Source organism: Trematomus bernacchii, unplaced genomic scaffold (genome assembly GCF_902827165.1).
Source record: "Trematomus bernacchii unplaced genomic scaffold, fTreBer1.1, whole genome shotgun sequence".
Taxonomy (NCBI): domain Eukaryota; kingdom Metazoa; phylum Chordata; class Actinopteri; order Perciformes; family Nototheniidae; genus Trematomus; species Trematomus bernacchii.
The window spans coordinates 390,450-410,205 of NW_022987477.1; the positions used below are offsets into that span (position 1 = coordinate 390,450).

General features: G+C 41.5%; 1 protein-coding gene across 1 annotated transcript in view; it reads right to left on the reverse strand.

The window, feature by feature from the left end:
* The window catches only part of ube3c (ubiquitin protein ligase E3C), a 45,717-nt gene that overhangs the window by 8,249 nt on the left and 17,712 nt on the right, over positions 1–19,756 (reverse strand). The window contains exons 14-20 of the mRNA XM_034149049.1: positions 19,197–19,423; positions 14,858–14,962; positions 14,077–14,164; positions 11,241–11,338; positions 10,792–10,924; positions 6,540–6,787; positions 1,665–1,877 (exon numbers count right to left, since the gene is read on the reverse strand). Coding sequence (XP_034004940.1) covers positions 1,665–1,877; positions 6,540–6,787; positions 10,792–10,924; positions 11,241–11,338; positions 14,077–14,164; positions 14,858–14,962; positions 19,197–19,423 — 1,112 coding nt within the window. The remainder of the gene's footprint in view (positions 1–1,664; positions 1,878–6,539; positions 6,788–10,791; positions 10,925–11,240; positions 11,339–14,076; positions 14,165–14,857; positions 14,963–19,196; positions 19,424–19,756) is intronic.

Sequence of the window (19,756 nt, forward strand, 5' to 3'; positions counted from 1 at the left end):
TTTGGTGTATGTAAACGCAGCATTAAGCACCTCAAAAAACCCTTGAGACGCCTTCTGTGTTTCAAGAAGAGATATGACGTTAATACAAACTCATTAATACGCCTCACAAAGATATTTAATGCACTGATATCGGATTAAATTGCATTATAAGTACGTTTTTCCTCTTATTCAGTGCATGCAGCTTGACCTTTGATTGCTATCAAAACATGACAAAGAAATGCCCAAATGAAGAAACCTTCACCTGGGTTTATACCCTCTCATTTCCAGGGTTTCTTTCCCCTCCACAGTGTGCTAATGTAAGAGAATGACTGTCCTTATCTTGCTTGCTTTGGCTATATCAGGAGGGCGAATGTGGGCCAGTCTGCTCCCGACTCTGTGCCTAATCTCTCGCAAATTGTTTTCCCTATCGTGTTTGCGAATGACCGGGAGGGCTCTATTGTACCCGGATCGTTTCACGGCTGTTGTTTGAGAAGAGCTAATAAGACGCGTGAGAGCAAACAGGATAATGCAGCTCTGAGAACAGGTGACTCAAAGTGTTGCCGGGCGGATTCTCTCCACAAGCCTTGAGCCTTTAGAGGAAAGTACGTGCTTAAGAGCGACTCGCTGCTGCCGTCAGGCGTGTTTCACATTGTTTGTTTGGGTCAACAGAGCTAACGGCGACATTGGGAACGTGCTTTATCTCTCTGTGAGCGCTGAAGAGTGGCACATCGTGAGGGAAGTGAATTATTAACGAGTCAAAGAGGAGAAAGGAAGTGGTAGAAATAGAGATGGGACAATAAAGGCCATTCAAAACCAACATCAACACCTATTTAAGTGCTGTAACAAACCATCTAGTGGAAAAGGATTTATATAACATCCATAAACATTCATCTGATTTTATCCAATATATCACATTCCATTTACTTGTATATAAACTCTTCCAGCACTATTTCTATTGTACTTGTATTTACTTGCACATCTCAAAACATTCTCTTATTTGTTCTATGTCCTATATATATTCATGTTGCTCTGTTGGAGGAGCCGGTGACTTCAGTTGTTCATTGCTGTAGCTAAAGGACAATAAAGCCTTGAAACTTGATTTATCAAACCGTCCGACAGAGATGGCAAAAGTCCACACATCCTTTACTCAAGTAGAAGTACAGATACTCGTGTTTAAAGTAAAGAGGCTTTGAAATGTACTTCAGTAAAAAGTACCCATAACTAGCAGCTGTTTTAAAGAGTACCTGACCTCCCTTTATATTAATAGAACAATAATGTCATTGTTAGCTAATGAATGTTTCCATGCTGAACAACGGCAACATGACAACGTTTTCATTGGTCCCTCTTCTTTAGAGAAGACCAGGAAATGATGGATACACGGATCGTGTTCAAATCAATAGGCACGCAATGACTCTAAATAATAATGATCACGCCACCAAACACACATTCAAACTAAAGGAACCAGCCTGTTTGGGAAATGTGAGAAGTAGAAAGTACAGGTATTTGGGTTCAACATGTGAGAAGTAGAAAGTACAGGTATTTGGGTTCAACATGTAAGAAGTACAAGTTGTCAGAAAAATAAGTAGTGGAGTAAAGTACTGATACCAGAGACATGTACTTAAGTAATGTACTCTGCCTCCAAATAACCAGCTATCAGTGCCTTCACCCGACCCTGTTTTGGTTACCTGAGCTTCTCCTAAGTCGTTGTTGACGATGGTGAAGTTGAGGCCGAGCTCCTCCACGTCTTCCTCGTAGCTCTTGAGGAAGAGCAGGTTTCGGTACATCTCCGGGTCGAGAGAGGCCAGGTGATGGATGTCCACCTCGGCACTCGTTCCCAGGAGTTTGGACAGGAAGAAGCCGGCGAACGGCAACTCCACCAGCATGTTCTCATACAGCGCCTGCAGGGAGAACACACGGCCGTTTACTGAAGGACTCTTCCCACAAACATCAGAAGGAGAAAACACTGCGAGCTTGAAGCAGAGAGATTGTTTATTGCTTGATAATTGTTGTTGAGAAAAACACCACTTTCAGACTCAGGTGGATTCAGGTGCAGCCAAACGGGATTTAGTCAATACTTAGTACAGGTAGACAAAACAAATCCTCAAGGCTTTTATTGTCATTTGTACATAGCTACAGTGTAGATATATCAATGAAAATATTAGGTCACAGGCTCCTCCAACAGTGCAACACAATAAAATAGATAAAATATTTAAAATATTCAGCTTATCCTCCAATCCTATTTCTAAATATAGTATATGTTGCAATCAGGGTCACAGTGACATGTTCCTAATATCCTCTTGAAGTTTATTTTGATCTAACAGTTGCTGTGTGTTGCTCAATACGTTCAACATCTGGTACCGATACACTGATACCTATCTTATTCTACTACATAGCCTCAAATACTTGCATTATAAGAAGTGATACGATGGTGTATCTGTTCACATCAGAGTGACTATATAGCAGCTTCTATTCCCATCTATTTCTTAAAATAGGATCTGTTGCAATCAGGGTCACAGCGACATGTTCCTAATATCCTCTTACAGTTTGTTTTGCTGTGTGTGTAGCATTGCTCAATACCTTTGACACTGATACCTATCTTATTCTACTACATAGCCTCACATACTTGCATTATAAGAAGTGATACGATGTTAGATCTGTTCCCATCAGAGTGACTGAAAGCAAAACACAATCCATCTAAAAAACCCACCAGCTCTTTCAAACTTTGAAATGCCAATTCTCACCTTGACCTCCAATGCCATTAAGAACCAGGTGACTCATAAAACCCAGAGCTAATGTACTGGAAGAGTCCGAAAAAAGAGCCGGCTGCTGGAGGCATTAAAATATACGGGTCCTTATAAATGATAGCGCTAAAAACCCTGACCGCATCAGCTAAATGGATTATAAATCTGGAGGATTTCCATAATGCATGCATCTTAAACACACACACACACACACGCGCATAAATCACCGCTGTTTTCTAAACACAGGTTAATTGCGCAACTTCAAACATTGTCTATTTTTTATGCAAAATAATCCACTTAGTATTTCGCCGCTCGTTTCAGACCATATGCTCCGCCTGGCCCCTTGAAACCTATCAATAACACTTATGCCGGGAAGAGGCAGCAATAAGTATATGGGAAAAACCTGTAGCCTTATTTTTTCAATGCCACTTACTTTATTTATGGGTGTTTATTGCCAGAAATTGTGCCAAAATGACTCGTGGGGGCTGCATAGAATTAATTATCATGGCCCGGGCCTTTTTTAATATAAGTGAGTGCAGTGGCAAAGCAATTAAAGCAGATCGCGGCACCATCAGGTGGAGAAACCGCCAGCTCCACTGCAGGTGCGTTCCGTTAGCTGCCAAATACACGGCTTAATTTACAGCATTAAGAATCAATAAAATTATAATGCCTTTAAAACGCATCTCTATTAATAAGGTGGGCCAATCTCAAAGTGAGAGGAGAAGAAGGAGGATAAAAAACTTTCCTCACCCTCACAGTTTACGGAGTTTAGAGGCCATTGCTGATGAGGTGGGAGGTTTTCTGCTAACGAGACATGAATGAGGCACAAAGGCGGGTCATATCACATAACGAGACGCCAGATTTGGTGAAAAAACATGTCAGAAATCACTCCCGTCACAATTAAATTAGCCTGGAAGCACAGAATCCGAGAAACACCATTTGAGGCTTAAATCTTGTGGCCTGTCAGCGGGTCGGACAAGCGAGGAAGAAGGATGACGAGCGGTCGCTATTCTGATGTCCAATCCCATTTCAGTGAGTACCCCAGACAAGCCACTCCTGCCTGTAATACATCACCTCCACAACAATGGCACGCCTCGGACATTAATTAACAATATTAATCTCCCGTGTCCTTTGAGCCGCAGCAGTGATGCAATCCCAATCCATACAAAGCGCTGCCTTTTATCCCGGCAATAACCGCACTAAACAAATATCAATACGCCTCTCAAAGGGCCACTCAAACGTCCATTTTTATGGAGAAAGGGGGAACTTAAGGAAGGGTTAATTGAAAGTCAAATTCAAATTAATTTCCCCTCGCCTAATTGCCTGAACCATTAGCTATTGAGAGCCCAATATGGAGCGAGTGGGGGGGCTGCTGATTGATCGCTTCTCACTTGTGAAAAATACAGAGAAGAGGATGATCTGATAAGTGGACCGGGACCATCTTGAAGAGAACCTGGATGTTACGGACTGTAAAACAGATCAAAATGCTATTACCACATGCTTTGAGCGCTTATTTATGTCCTGTCTGTGTGGCCTGGCTGATTTAGTGCCGGCCGAATGCAATCACCACACAAACAAGAGGTAGGAATCATCGGCTAATGGACGCCCTAATTGAGAGGCGACCGCTTGTCATGAGGTAATTCTTCTCCGGGTTGAGATGCGGTGGAAAAAAGGCATCTTGATAAACAATCACTAGCACATGCATTAAGGATGATTTAGAAACATTAGGCTCTAATAAATAGTGCCATCAGAGGAAGAGAGGCGACAGCAAAACAATGCCGTCAACAGATTATGCTAAAGGCTAATTAAAGAAAGCAAAGCTTGCATCAGTGCCAGGTTAAAGTTCGGAAACAAATGACGGCAATTCCTCCAAAACATCGTCAGCTTCTGGAACAAAACAACCTCTTAGTGAGCAGCGACATTGACTGCTATTGATCTGTGTTGACCAGTCTGTGACTAAACGTAACACTTTTTCAACAGATAATAATAATAATAATAAACTTTATTTGTATAGCACCTTTCATGCACAAAGCAGCACAAAGTGCTTTAAAGAACAAGAAGAAAACACAACAACAATATTACAATTATTACTATAACTATTGAATAATCCATTACTTGCACAATAATATCTTGCATTATATTTGTTACTGGAAAGTTGTATTTGAATGTTGTTTTTTATGCTGCTGCAACGCAAAAATGTCCCAAATTGGGATCAATAAAGTATCTATCTATACATCCATCCATCCATCTATCCATCCATCCATCTACCTATCTATCCATCCATCTATCATCCATCCATCCATCCACCTATCCATCTATCTATCCATCCATCCATCTACCTATCTATCCATCCATCTACCTATCTATCCATCCATCTACCTATCTATACATCCATCCATCCATCCATCTACCTATCTATCTATCTACCTATCTATCCATCCATCTACCTATCTATCCATCCATCCATCCATCCATCCATCTACCTATCTATCCATCCATCTACCTATCTATCCATCCATCCATCCATCTACCTATCTATCTATCCATCCATCCATCCATCCATCCATCCATCCATCCATCCACCTATCCATCCATCCATCTATCTACCTACCTATCTATCCATCCATCCATCCATCCATCTATCTATCTATCTATCCATCTACCTATCTATCCAGCCATCCATCCATCCATCTACCTATCTATCCATCCATCCATCCATCCATCTATCTATCCATCTACCTATCTATCCATCCATCCATCTATCTATCTATCCATCCATCCATCCATCTACCTATCTATCCATCCATCCATCCATCTACCTATCTATCTATCTATCCATCCATCCATCCATCCATCTACCTATCTATCCATCCATCCATCCATCCATCCATCTACCTATCTATCCATCCATCTATCCATCTATCCATCCATCTATCTATCCATCCATCTACCTATCCATCCATCCATCCATCCATCTATCTATCTATCTACCTATCTATCCATCCATCTACCTATCTATCCATCTATCCATCCATCTATCCATCCATCCATCCATCCATCCATCCATCCATCTATCTATCTATCTATCCATCCATCCATCTATCTATCCATCCATCCATCTATCTAGCCATCCATCTATCCATCCATCCATCTATCTATCCATCCATCCATCTATCTAGCCATCCATCTATCCATCCATCTATCTATCTATCTATCTATCCATCCATCCATCTATCTATCCATCCATCTATCTAGCCATCCATCTATCCATCTATCCATCCATCTATCCATCCATCCATCCATCCATCCATCTATCTATCCATCCATCTATCTATCCATCCATCCATCTATCTAGCCATCCATCTATCCATCTATCCATCCATCTATCCATCCATCCATCCATCCATCCATCCACCTATCCATCCATCCATCCATCCATCTACCTATCTATCTATCTACCTATATCCATCCATCCATCCATCCATCTACCTATCTATCTATCTACCTATCTATCCATCCATCTACCCATCCATCCATCCATCCATCCATCCATCCATCTACCTATCTATCCATCTATCCATCCATCTATCCATCCATCCATCCATCCATCTATCCATCCATCCATCCATCTATCTATCCATCCATCTATCTATCTATCCATCTATCTATCCATCCATCCATCTATCCATCCATCCATCTATCTATCTATCCATCTATCCATCCATCTGCTGTGATGCAAGTCAAATTTCAGACTTGATCTGAGCATTAAAGTATTATCGTATCGTATCTTGTTGGAAAATGGGAAGAAATGAGGCTTACCTTTCCGAGGATCCTGCCCAGGAAGTAGTAATGTCTGATGAAGGACTCTCCCATCAGCATCTCTGCGGCGGGGTTAGAGTACAGCAGGCCCTCGTTGGTGGTCTTAAAGAAGCCCTGGTTGGGGTTGAAGCCAGATTTAAGGAGTTCGTTGAGAAACTCCCGGAAGATTCCACCTCCATCGATACCGGCCTCGTCCAGACCGTGAGCGTTCAGAAGATGGACTCTGACCCTTTTCTTCAGGTCGGGTTCTGATGAAAAGACACAAAGAGGAGGGATTTATAAGCTCTGTGGTTAACACACGCTGAAGAGATCTTTACTCTAAGGCATCAAATATGTCTGTATGTACGTTTTAAAACAGCGGTTGCTAACACGTGTCTAAATGAGACGACTAAACCTCATCACCCCAACATTAGCCACCTTTAGCTTAGCGGTGAGGACGTGAAGTCATGTGACCGTGCTGTAGTTCCTTTATAGCCCAACATTAGCCGCCTTTAGCTTAGCGGTGGGGACGTGAAGTCATGTGACCGTGCTGTAGTTCCTTTATAGCCCAACATTAGCCACCTTTAGCTTAGCGGTGGTGACGTGAAGTCATGTGACCGTGCTGTAGTTCCTTTATAGCCCAACATTAGCCGCCTTTAGCTTAGCGGTGGTGACGTGAAGTCATGTGACCGTGCTGTAGTTCCTTTATAGCCCAACTTTAGCCTCCTTTAGCTTAGCGGTGGTGACGTGAAGTCATGTGACCGTGCTGTAGTTCCTTTATAGCCCAACATTAGCCACCTTTAGCTTAGCAGTGGTGACCTGAAGTCATGTGACCGTGCTGTAGTTCCTTTATAGCCCAACATTAGCCACCTTTAGCTTAGCAGTGGTGACGTGAAGTCATGTGACCGTGCTGAAGTTCCTTTATAGCCCAACATTAGCCACCTTTAGCTTAGCGGTGGTGACGTGAAGTCATGTGACCGTGCTGTAGTTCCTTTATAGCCCAACATTAGCCACCTTTAGCTTAGCAGTGGTGACGTGAAGTCATGTGACCGTGCTGTAGTTCCTTTATAGCCCAACATTAGCCACCTTTAGCTTAGCGGTGGTGACGTGAAGTCATGTGACCGTGCTGTAGTTCCTTTATAGCCCAACATTAGCCACCTTTAGCTTAGCAGTGGTGACGTGAAGTCATGTGACCGTGCTGTAGTTCCTTTATAGCCCAACATTAGCCGCCTTTAGCTTAGCGGTGGTGACGTGAAGTCATGTGACCGTGCTGTAGTTCCTTTATAGCCCAACATTAGCCACCTTTAGCTTAGCAGTGGTGACGTGAAGTCATGTGACCGTGCTGTAGTTCCTTTATAGCCCAACATTAGCTGCCTTTAGCTTAGCGGTGGTGACGTGAAGTCATGTGACCGTGCTGAAGTTCCTTTATAGCCCAACATTAGCCGCCTTTAGCTTAGCGGTGGTGACGTGAAGTCATGTGACCGTGCTGAAGTTCCTTTATAGCCCAACATTAGCCACCTTTAGCTTAGCGGTGGTGACGTGAAGTCATGTGACCGTGCTGTAGTCCCTTTATAGCCCAACATTAGGTTTTACTTCGAAAATCATAAAGTGGTGATAATATGTGGAGATTATCCTGCTATTGTGTGACATCACTATGTAACACTCAAGCTCCTATTGGCTAGCGCTCCAACATATTGTACCTGATAGGCTAAGGGGGCGGGACATCTCTAAGCTGTTGACCAATCACAACAGAGGCAGCCAGCTAATCAATCAGAGCAGACTGGTACAGAGTGTACATTTAAGGTTGTAAAATATTATAACGTTTCTAATTTAATCAGATCATCAACCTGCTATATTTGCATTTACAGACGTTTTATAGTGTTTTATTCTACTTTATTTTGATTAAACCAGAATGATGTGTCAGTATCCAAGCAGACAGCAGCTCATAAACAAGTGTGCATAAACCAACAGTGAAAACACACCGTAAAACAATGAGTAAGAGCACATGACGTATCCCCAACAGTCGAGTCATTGTAAGGTTAGAGAAGCAGAGAGACTGTAAGAAACGACATGTGAGAAGAGGGGATAAGAATAAACATGGATCAATAAAACGCATTGCCTTTTCCCAAATCAGTCAAGGTCAATCATTATCAGTTTATGCACAATATCTCGAACTGTTAGCATCATCTAAAATGTTGTTATTGACCTCCCTTTATCTTTTACTAATGGCGCCTTTCCACTGCAGGGCCTCGCTCGGCTTAGTACGGTATGGCTAGGCCTCGTCGCTGGTTTGTTTATGTCTGTAGGCCGTTGTTGTGAGTGTGGACGGTCGGAGCATATACAACGTTAGCTTAGCCAATCTCCATTCAGAAAACAAGCATTTTAAAAGGTTTTTCGCCTGCCGTCTGTCTGCAGACTTGTCAAAGCATTAATTCATGGTTTTTACTAACCGGTATCAGTATGTTGTTACTTCGGCATCATTTTGAAACATGTATTACAATTAAATCATGTTAAAATATGTTCATCTTGTTGTAGTTGCCAGCGATTCTCTCACTAGTTTAACATACTTAGCCCGGTTGTTGGCCCGGAAAGAACCTCGATTTTGGAGAGCCAGAAAAACTGTGAAAAAGTACCCGTTAGCCGGAACTACGCCAAGTGGAAACGCAACCAAAAACCGCGCTGTAGTGGAAATGCGCCATAAGACTCCCACACTGCTAACCATTTTATTACATTTTATTATACTGTATTTAGTTATGCATATGATTCACAACTAAGGCGAGCTGTAATATCTGCAAAGAAGCCAAATTATCTGATTATTCGTGTAAATAGAGAAAATTGATTTAAAACCAATACCACTTAAATGTATCATATCACGCTGTTTTTCCACAACAAACATTTAGCAAGAAAGCCCCTTTTTTCCTGACCCGCAGAATATTCAAATCAAATCCTATAAAAGGTCATCTTTCAGAAGAATTAATGTACAGCGATAAATCAGAGCAGCCATAACTTATAGACACATAAATGATAGATCATGTCTTCAGCCCAGGTCTCCTGCTACTCCTTTTAATCAGATTGCCCCTACCGGAGTGCCCTTTCACATTTAAACACAAAAGAGGTGACTTAAAATAATTGATTCTGCTTTTTATGTGCTCCATTATAATAATCGCAAGCACGATTATGCTTTACCGAAATTCAATACTCTGCACGAGGAGACCTTCATCTTTACTTCCATATTCAAAGACTCAAATCAAAAGGTTTTATTGTCATATGCTCAGCAGCTACAGGGGAGAAATGGCAATGAAACTCTTCTGATCTGAGCTCCTCCAACAACATATATAATAAAATACTAAAATGTAAAAAATAAGTCTATATACATGTAAGTAGAATATGATATGTACAAGAACAGAATATGAAATTAAACAATGCAAATTAAGAGCTTCCTCCTCTAAGGCACTACTAAATACTGTTAAAGGGGACCTATCATGCAAAATGTCTTTTATACATAACTATGTGTCCCCGGTGTGTCGGGGAACTCACGCAGCGTCAGAAAATAAAACCCTCTCTCTTTTCCTCCGTACCCAAATCTCTAAAAACGGGGGAACGACGGAGCTGATCCAGATTTGCGTCCGATATGACGTAATATCTGAAATGTGGACCCACGGCCCTATCAGAAACGTTGCTATCAGAAACAATGCCCGACTGTTTTGGACGTAATATAGTCGGTGTTTACATTAGCATCGCTAACACTCAGAGCTAACCTGTACTGGAGAGCATGTGTGTGAAGAAGCAGGAAATAAAAAGGAACTCACCTTGTGGTATAACCAGCAAGAGAGAAAGCCTTTGAGCTCCATACTGTTTCAGAAACAATCCTTGATGATCCATGATATGGCGTTTCATCACGGCAGTATTTTAGACAGTATCTGCCAGGTCCCCGCATGAGCCGGCATAAGCTTCATACACTTCATAGACATGTTTTTTATATATCTGAGACCTATGCTATTGCCTAAAAATAGCATGATAGGTGACCTTTAATATGTACATTAATTATGTGACCATCTGTGTTTCCTGTAGTTATTGAATTGCTCTTTTTACTGCACTGTTAGTGTACAGTTTTATTATTATTATGCTGCTGTGTTTATTATATTTTTGGCACAACCATTTCCTTCAGGATGAATAAAGTCCTATCTTACTCTACACAGAGCTTCCTCCTCTGATGCTACGTCAATGCAGGCTTCAACACAACAAATAATGCACGTGTTAAAAGTGTCCGTACCGTTTTCTGGAGACAGTTTATCGTAGGCGTCTTCGTAGATGTAGTTTCGTCTGATTGTCACGCTGATGCCGTCGGGAAACGGACCGTCGCCCTGCACGTCCCTTTTGTCGGCGTAGATTAACCTCTGGAAGATCTACAGGACAGACGTGAGGGTCAGTGACAAATCTATATGTCATCAATACTACACATGATGACACCTTATAATACCTCAAACTAAATAACATGCTCCATAATTTAACTGTGTACCAATATACTACACAAATGTATGTCAAACGGCTTTAAAGCAGCACCATGATGGCTAAAAGTAGCACTGCTCCACTCGCAAAATGGGATGTTGATGTATAAGTGCATGCATATTACACAATAACACTGCAGCAGTATCTCCTGTCCTGCAGTTCTCAGTACTAATACATGTTTTTATGGTTGTGTGTGAGATAACAGTGCGTTACCTTGACTCGCTCCTCGAAGGGAACCACGAAGGGCAGCTCTGTGAGAATGGCCAGATGTCTCTCTTCAGACACTGACAGCTGAGGAGGCTCCAAACCAACTGCAGAGAGACAAGTCAACATGTTAGACCGTTTACACATCAGCCTTTCTACTGTCTCAAAACTATTGTTTATATATATCGGTTGTTAGGCAAACTTTTGATCCTTATCACTGCCTAAAGACTGGCGTATTTTTTGTATTTCTATTTACTAAGACTTAAATTAAAAGTATGTACCAGTAGGGTCACTACATACTGATATACACCTGAACATCAGCAGGAGAGGACTCTTTAAAGTAGAGACACTACATACTGATATACACCTGAACATCAGCAGGAGAGGACTCTTTAAAGTAGAGACACTACATACTGATATACACCTGAACATCAGCAGGAGAGGACTCTTTAAAGTAGAGACACTACATACTGATATACACCTGAACATCAGCAGGAGAGGACTCTTTAAAGTAGAGACACTACATACTGATATACACCTGAACATCAGCAGGAGAGGGACTCTTTAAAGTAGAGACACTACATACTGATATACACCTGAACATCAGCAGGAGAGGACTCTTTAAAGTAGAGACACTACATACTGATATACACCTGAACATCAGCAGGAGAGGACTCTTTAAAGTAGAGACACTACATACTGATATACACCTGAAAATGAACTAAATATGTCCTCTTTAAGGGACATTAACACACATAAGATTATTTTGCTTTCTCCTCCTCACAGCCTGGTTTAGGGAAACTGTATCTGCCGTCAGGTGTCCTCTGTGTTAGAGCATCATTACCTTTCTCTCTGCTCTGTAAGTAAGACCCATTTCCATCCATCACCCTTTTAATTAACATCCACCTGCCGCGCTGAATCCATTAAGCTGATGTTTGTTCAGTATTAAAATCGACTGAAAACAGAAAATGCCCCAATAGCTAAACCAGCTCTTCACTTTGCGCCCACTGCAGCTCAATTATTCTGCTCAATTAGTCAATCTCATCTGCATTTTCCCATCAGGTTTCCATCTTTGAGGAGAAATATGGCCTCTGAGTGGTCAATACGTTGCTCATTCATCAGCCGGGGGGGCCTGTCCATTTAAGGAAATGAGAAAAGGCCGGACAAACACATGCACCAGATGTGGCTGAGTTCATCAGGTACTTTCACACTAATTGAATTTATCCCATACGGCCTGTGAGTGGGGTCGGGCAGATCATACACACATTGTTATCAGCTTGTTTTCACACCACACACAGAAACCCTTGATAGCTCAAAGTGAGGCGGGTGAAGCTTTGCCTGCGTCACTGTTTCATTTGAGAGAAAACGTGGTCATGTATCTTTGCTAAAACGACGAAGGCTAATGAGGTTTTTTTCCTTGTGAAGTGCCGTGAAAATGATCATGAAACTACTGGGGTTTTTAGACTAAAGAAAGCTAATTAATCACTTGGTAAGATGCAAACGTTTTCTATTCCCAAACCAAAGGATCATTCAGTTTGCACCCTAACTATGGGGATGATTCGGAGCTCATGTGGGAAATAATATCAATCGACAGCTCCTTAAAATATCAAAACAAACAAGGAGAAGGTGACAAAAATACCCCATGAACTACTTTAGACATGCCCTCTATATTTACAAGGAGTTTCAATGTGTTTGCATGCCTTTTCTTTTGCTCAATTAACATCAAATCCTAATAGTTTTCAAGGTATAACTTCCACGGTCTAAATGGTTTTGTAACTGGGTAAAATGGGGTTGAAGTCAGATAATAAAACAGCTAGGATGGTACAGAAAATGACATGAAACCAGGAGAAGACATTTACAAGGAGTTTCAATGTGTTTGCGTGCCTTATTTTCACTAAATTAACACACAATCCTAATAGTTTTAACTAATAGAGTGCCACAGTGACGCGTCCTAAAACCCGGAAGTAAACTCCTTCCGGTTCCTTGGACAAAAACGCAATGCAATTTCTCCATAGGATTTAGGAAAGTAGCTGGAACTAAGGTCTGTGGTTGAGACACATTTAAGAGACGGATCACGTTTTGTTCAGCCGGATAATCTCCACATGTCTACCCTACTTTTATCATTTTCTAATCATAAATCTAGTCGCCAGAAGCAAAATGCTAACGTTATGCTATAAAGGAACTACAGCAGGGTCGCTGCTTCAACGTCACGCCGACTAAAGATCCATATTCAAACACACAGATTGGTACAAGTTGAAGCGTTTGTTTGAACAGTTTGCAGGAGGCAGGTACTTGCTTTCAAGCAGAACAGGGCAACCAAACTTAGAGGAGTGTTTACGTGTTCGGCGTAATGACGTACAACGGCCTCGACAACTTCTGTAGTCCTATTCAGCCACTTGGTAACAACCATCGTTTCTCAGACACGTCAACTCTTCAGAAATCACCAGTGGGGTCACTGCTGATGTGTTTAATGTCGTAGAACAAAATGTGATCCGTCTCTTCAATGTGTCTCAACCACAGACCTTATTTACAGATATGTTCCTAACCCCTAACCCTAACCCTAAGAAATTGCATTGCTTTTTTGTCGAAGGAACCGGAAGTGGTGAAATGCTAACTTACTTCCGGGTTTTAGGACGCGTCACTGCGCCACTCTATTAGTTTTCCAGGTATCACCTCAAAGGTCAAAGTGGTTTTGTAACATGGGGGTAAAGTCAGATAATAAAACAGCGAGGACACTTCAGAAAACGGCATGACTGGACTGCAGCCTTTAAAACCAGGAAAAGTCAACACACTAGTCTTGTATCCTAATATCTAAAGTGCTTTGTGTTTTTATAGATGAATTTACCATCAAGTGTTGACTGCAGGGGTCCAATGCGGCCCATCCTCCTCGTTCTCCACACGTGTCTCGCAGAAGGAACGTACAACTGGGTGACCTGGGGAGAAAAAAGAGGTCAATAATAAGTGCTATGGTCTTTGGTTATTTTTAAGTTATTTATTACATTGTCTTGTTCCAGTTTAAATCACCTGGTAACCTTTTTTATACATATCTATCCATCAATCAAACCCGTGACAAATACCAAGTGACACTTTGCAATTGATTGAAACATTTAAAACCAATTATTTTCATATGTACTGACTTTATTTGCAATGAACTCATATCAGGAAGCTTTGTGCAAACCAGGTGTTGCATTTTCAGAATCTGAATACCTGTATTTTACACTGAGGATATAATCTGGGGAATATCACAACTCATATTGTTTTTGGTTATTTTAAGTAGTTTACATTGTCCTGTTCCAATTTAAATCCCCTTGTAACCCTTTATAAAAATATATATCCATCACCAAATAGGTAATAAATACCAAGTAACAGATATCCAGGTGTTGCATTTTCTCCTACAATCTGAGGAGTAGCAGACATCCAACATTGAATATATAGAAAGTGTAAGCAGCAGCGGGTCATTTGCACCCTTTAAGTTTATTTATTAATTGTTATTATATATAATATTTTGTATGTTCTTTGTATGTTGAAAAAGGGAAGCGTGATTTCCACCCAAAGCAGTCTGTACTGCTGCTTACACTCGTATGCTTCTTCTCAATAAAACATATTTGTAACAGAGAGGGAAATACCTTATCTGCTCGTATGTTGACCTCCTCAGAGAGCCAGTGACCTGCGGGACAGAAAGGTCGTCTGATGTCGCGAGCTTTCACCATTTTCACCAAGTTAGTGATGACCTGGCGATATATCAAACACACAAAGACACGTTAACATCTTTTAATTCAGGTAATTAAAGCCCTACACAATCCACTTCATTGTAAGATAAGGTACATTTGAATAGAGACTGATAGAGAGCTTCCTCTGTCCAACAGGATGCCTTCGATTAGAGAGGAAAAAAGCAATTTGAGAATTCAGCCATTAGTGCGCCATTTATGGGGAGTATAAAAGAAAAACGACCTGTGCCGTCCCTCAATGTCCAGGCCTGTTAATTACTGAGCTCTGCTGACATCAGCCAAAGGAAAACAGAGAAGCCGAGACAGCGAGGTTCACACTGCACTAAAAGAACAAGAAGGGCTCTAAACTGAACTACAGATATTTCACTTTGAAGCCATTTTGTGACATTCAAAGAGCCATTGTAGGAAACCATTAACATACATTGTTATGTCTACTTTAAAGAGTCCTCTCCTGCTGATGTTCAGGTGTATATCAGTATGTAGTGTCTCTACTTTAAAGAGTCCTCTCGTGCTGATGTTCAGGTGTGTATCAGTATGTAGTGTCTCTACTTTAAAGAGTCCTCTCGTGCTGATGTTCAGGTGTGTATCAGTATGTAGTGTCTCTACTTTAAAGAGTCCTCTCCTGCTGATGTTCAGGTGTATATCAGTATGTAGTGTCTCTACTTTAAAGAGTCCTCTCCTGCTGATGTTCAGGTGTATATCAGTATGTAGTGTCTCTACTTTAAAGAGTCCTCTCCTGCTGATGTTCAGGTGTATATCAGTATGTAGTGTCTCTACTTTAAAGAGTCCTCTCCTGCTGATGTTCAGGTGTATATCAGTATGTAGTGTCTCTACTTTAAAAGAGTCCTCTCCTGCTGATGTTCAGGTGTATATCAGTATGTAGTGTCTCTACTTTAAAGAGTCCTCTCCTGCTGATGTTCAGGTGTGTATCAGTGTGTAGTGTCTCTACTGGGACATGTCTCCATGCTTTAATGTTCAAAAAGCTCTTTATATTTCTCATACTGCCCTCTTTTCACCCTCTGTCTGAAACCAGAGCTCAGCCCATTGTTAACCATTGATACCTTAGATCAGTGGTTCTCAACTGGTGGGTCGCGACCCAAAAGTGGGTCGCGGACCCGTTTCAAGTGGGTCGCGGATGTGTGAGTGAAGAAAAAAAAGTTGAAAAAAAAAATTGGAATTTTTTTTTTTTTTTTTGGGAAAAAATGCAAACTTTTATTTAGAAGGACCGATTTTCTAACGCTGTGCATGCAGTAGGCGTTGGACTGGAAGTACCGGAGACCATAAATGGTTTTGAAAACTTCTGTCACGTAGTGATCATCTTCTCAATAAAACATCTCTGCTGATGTTTTTTCGAGTCTTCTGGCCAATCAGAATCAAGCTTGTTGCCGGAAGTCCCCACGGAGAATAACTGCGGTAGAACTATTCTTTATACATCCATGGGTACAACTTCAGATAAAAATGAACACATAATGAAATATGACCCCCTGTTTGATGATTGACAGGTCACAGAACAATGGGAGCTATCTACCCTTACCCACAATTTAAAGTAATTCACATAGACTCTCTCCTCTTTACTCTTCTCTCAGCAAGCTGTCAGAACTAAGTGAAAAACAAACAATGGCATAAAATATTATTAATATGTCGGGTAGTAATAGATTTATTTATTTTCTTCTCAGTGTACCAGAATGCGTAGTTTATGTTAGTATTTCTAAAAATCTCCTGGGGGAGAATCCCCCCAGACCCCCCTGCTGGGGTTGGGTTTTCAGCATGTGTGCCTTTTTATATAGTTCAGCTTTGATTCCATCATCTCATTAAACCTTTTTTTAAAGCATACTTTAGTTCTGTGAAGGGATATAAGGGATATATGCACTGTACTTCACTTTTATTAATATTGTATTCTGAAAAGCGTATATATTACAGCACGATTTTTTGTTGAATAGATTTGAGTGCTTCAAAATGTTGGGTCGCGATGTATTGACCAAGTAAAAAGTGGGTCCCGAGGCCTAACCAGTTGAGAACCACTGCCTTAGATGATAAATCATGATTTGAACCACATCAGGGATTGTGTAGCCTCTCTGTGCATTGAAGCATGGTGACCTAACGCCTGTCTGTGTTTGTGGAAATCGAGCATGTGTGCATGAGCAGGCAAAGACAAGGTGGAGGTCATCCATTGGTTGTTTACCCAGAGGAAATGAGGCAGAAAGCAGCATTAACTTCATTCTCCTCCTCGTCTCTCTCTCTCTCTCTCTCTCTCTCTCATTCTACACCTCCCCTTTCCTCCCGTCCATTTTCTATCAAGGAGACGGTAATTAGGCGTCTTTGTTCTTGGCCGTTAGTCTTTGACAGACGGATTTAAAAGTGAACACTGTGAAAGGTGGCAAACACGTGAAGAGCAAGTGGGGTATTTTTTTTTTTAATAAAAGATCTGCTCAAAGGCCTCCTGTCAGCTAAAACGACCCATTAAAGAAGTGGGGAGCAGGGGAAATGCTTTTTCCAAATTGAACGGTGGGATTTACAGTCGGTTTAACGCCGCTGACCCCTAACACGCTAATGTTTGGTTCGTGTCATCAGCCGTCCCTCCCCATCTTTTATCACCTCCATTGTCGAGCTATCTATTTAATTGAAAGAAGTTAATTGAATGAAAATGATCAACTAAGCTTGTATTAATATTGCTAATGGAACTTTCTTCTTGGCCATGTTTGGAGAACGATGTCACGCCGGAGTTTGGGAAAGGCACATTAAGGCTTGCACTTAACCCGATGGGCTAATTAAGGAATGCTTATTCATTCCCAGAGTCAAAGGGGGTAGATCTGCTAAAAAACCCATCGCCACGCGCCTCTTACAACATTTTGCACTCGCCATTATTGCCGACTCCACTGCGATCGGCGTGGAGATTGATCGCCGTTCTATGAAAATGACTTGGAGTGTTTCGATTGATATAATCTAGCCTGGGTATTATATGGAAATGAGACCGGCTGTAACTGTTATGACAGACTTAACAGCTCCTTTAACGAATACTCACACAATGACATGCATGAGGTTATATAGACACAAATAGCCTTAGCAACAGCGGTCGAAAAGGAGGCAGAAACCTTTAAGTATACGTGCTACTTTGAGGCCTAATGCCACTACCTTTGTACTTCTACTTAAAGTGGACCTATCATACTATATTTGAATAATATAGTGTAGGACCATACCTATATAAGGCATATTTATACTTTTCAAAATACCAAACAGATCATGCATTTTAGCCATGCCTCATTTCGCTCAATTTGACATTTTTTAGCTCTGTTTTTGCAAGGGCAGATTCTGTGAGAACAGCACCACCTACAGGCCTGGCATATGTACTACAGCGTCTCCAGCGCTTTTCGAACGGCAATGGCCGTGGCTGTCTCCTCCTGATTGGTGGAGTTGGCCCAATAGCCGTAGCGCCACCGTCCTGACGTCAGGACAGTGTTCAAATCTGGATCAGTTTTTATCAGATCCGTTGCAGCCCCTTTTTTAGAGATTTGGGTATGGAGGAAAATAGAGAGGGTTGTGTTTTCTGACACTTGGTGAGTTCCCTGGAACACCGGGGACACATATTCATGTATACAAGACGTACACAAGTGCATTTTGCATGATAGGTCCCCTTTAAGTAAGATTTTGCAAGACGTGTAACAGAGTATTTTTTCAATTTAGTGTTGCTACGAGTAGTTCTTCCAGCTCTGCATTTATTGGACACCTTTCATGCAAGGATGCAGCCCAACGTGCGTGACAGAACAAGTTGAGATGCAGAAAAACATGACGATGAATTCAAATAAGTAAATGATACAGAACAACCAGATACAGATCCAGAGATCCCCAAATATACTTTGAAGATGATTGTGTACAGATTTGAAATCTGGGCTACTACAATTTCTAAAGCCATATTGTAGGTGTTGCATCTAATTTTTGCAACGTTGTGTATTCATGTTAACCAGTCAGCTGTAGTGTGTGTGTGCGTGCGTGCGTGCGTGCGTGTGTGTGTGTTTCGAATAAGTAAATTATCACTAAACAATAAAACAATGGAATAAAGACACCATTAAAAAGTACCCCAGATATCTTGTGCGATACCTTAGGAACTCCTCAAAGAAAGGGATGCATTTCAGTATCGTTCTGGGTCAAAGACGGTCTAATCTTTGATGGTAAAAGGATGTTTTTGCCACCTTGTGTATTCACCAGTCATCTGTAGTGTGTGTGTCTTTAAACATCTCACCTTGAACAGCTGCACCCAGCGTTTCTGCTCCGCTAGGATCCTCTGCTGCACCGCCGTGTTTGTCTTCACTCCGACGCTGCGGAAAGCGGCCACGTATTCCTCTCGATATCCTGTTTTAGTTTCGGGATAAGCCAGCTTGATGATACCCAGGCAGGCGTCCCTCAGACAGCGAGACAGAGACACCAGCTCCAGCAGGCTGAAGGGCATCATGGAGGACTGAGTCTGACCTGTGGAGAGGGAGGATCATTATCTTTCACTGATATTGATTTTCACATTTACACACGGCGGCACGACAGCGCGTGGCGGCTGAAAACAACCCACAGTGAATATATACTGATGTGTGTGTGTGGCCTATAAGTGGTGGAATATAACACATTATATTTAGTCAAGTGCTCTAAAAAGGTACAATTTTGAGGTACTTGTACTTACCTGAATATTTTTGCATTCAATGCTTCTTTATACTTCTACTTTTCTACATTTTAGAAGCCAATATTGTACCTGTTACTCCCCTACATTGTGGAGGTCGGTGCAGTCTCTGATGTTGATATCAATCTCTAAAC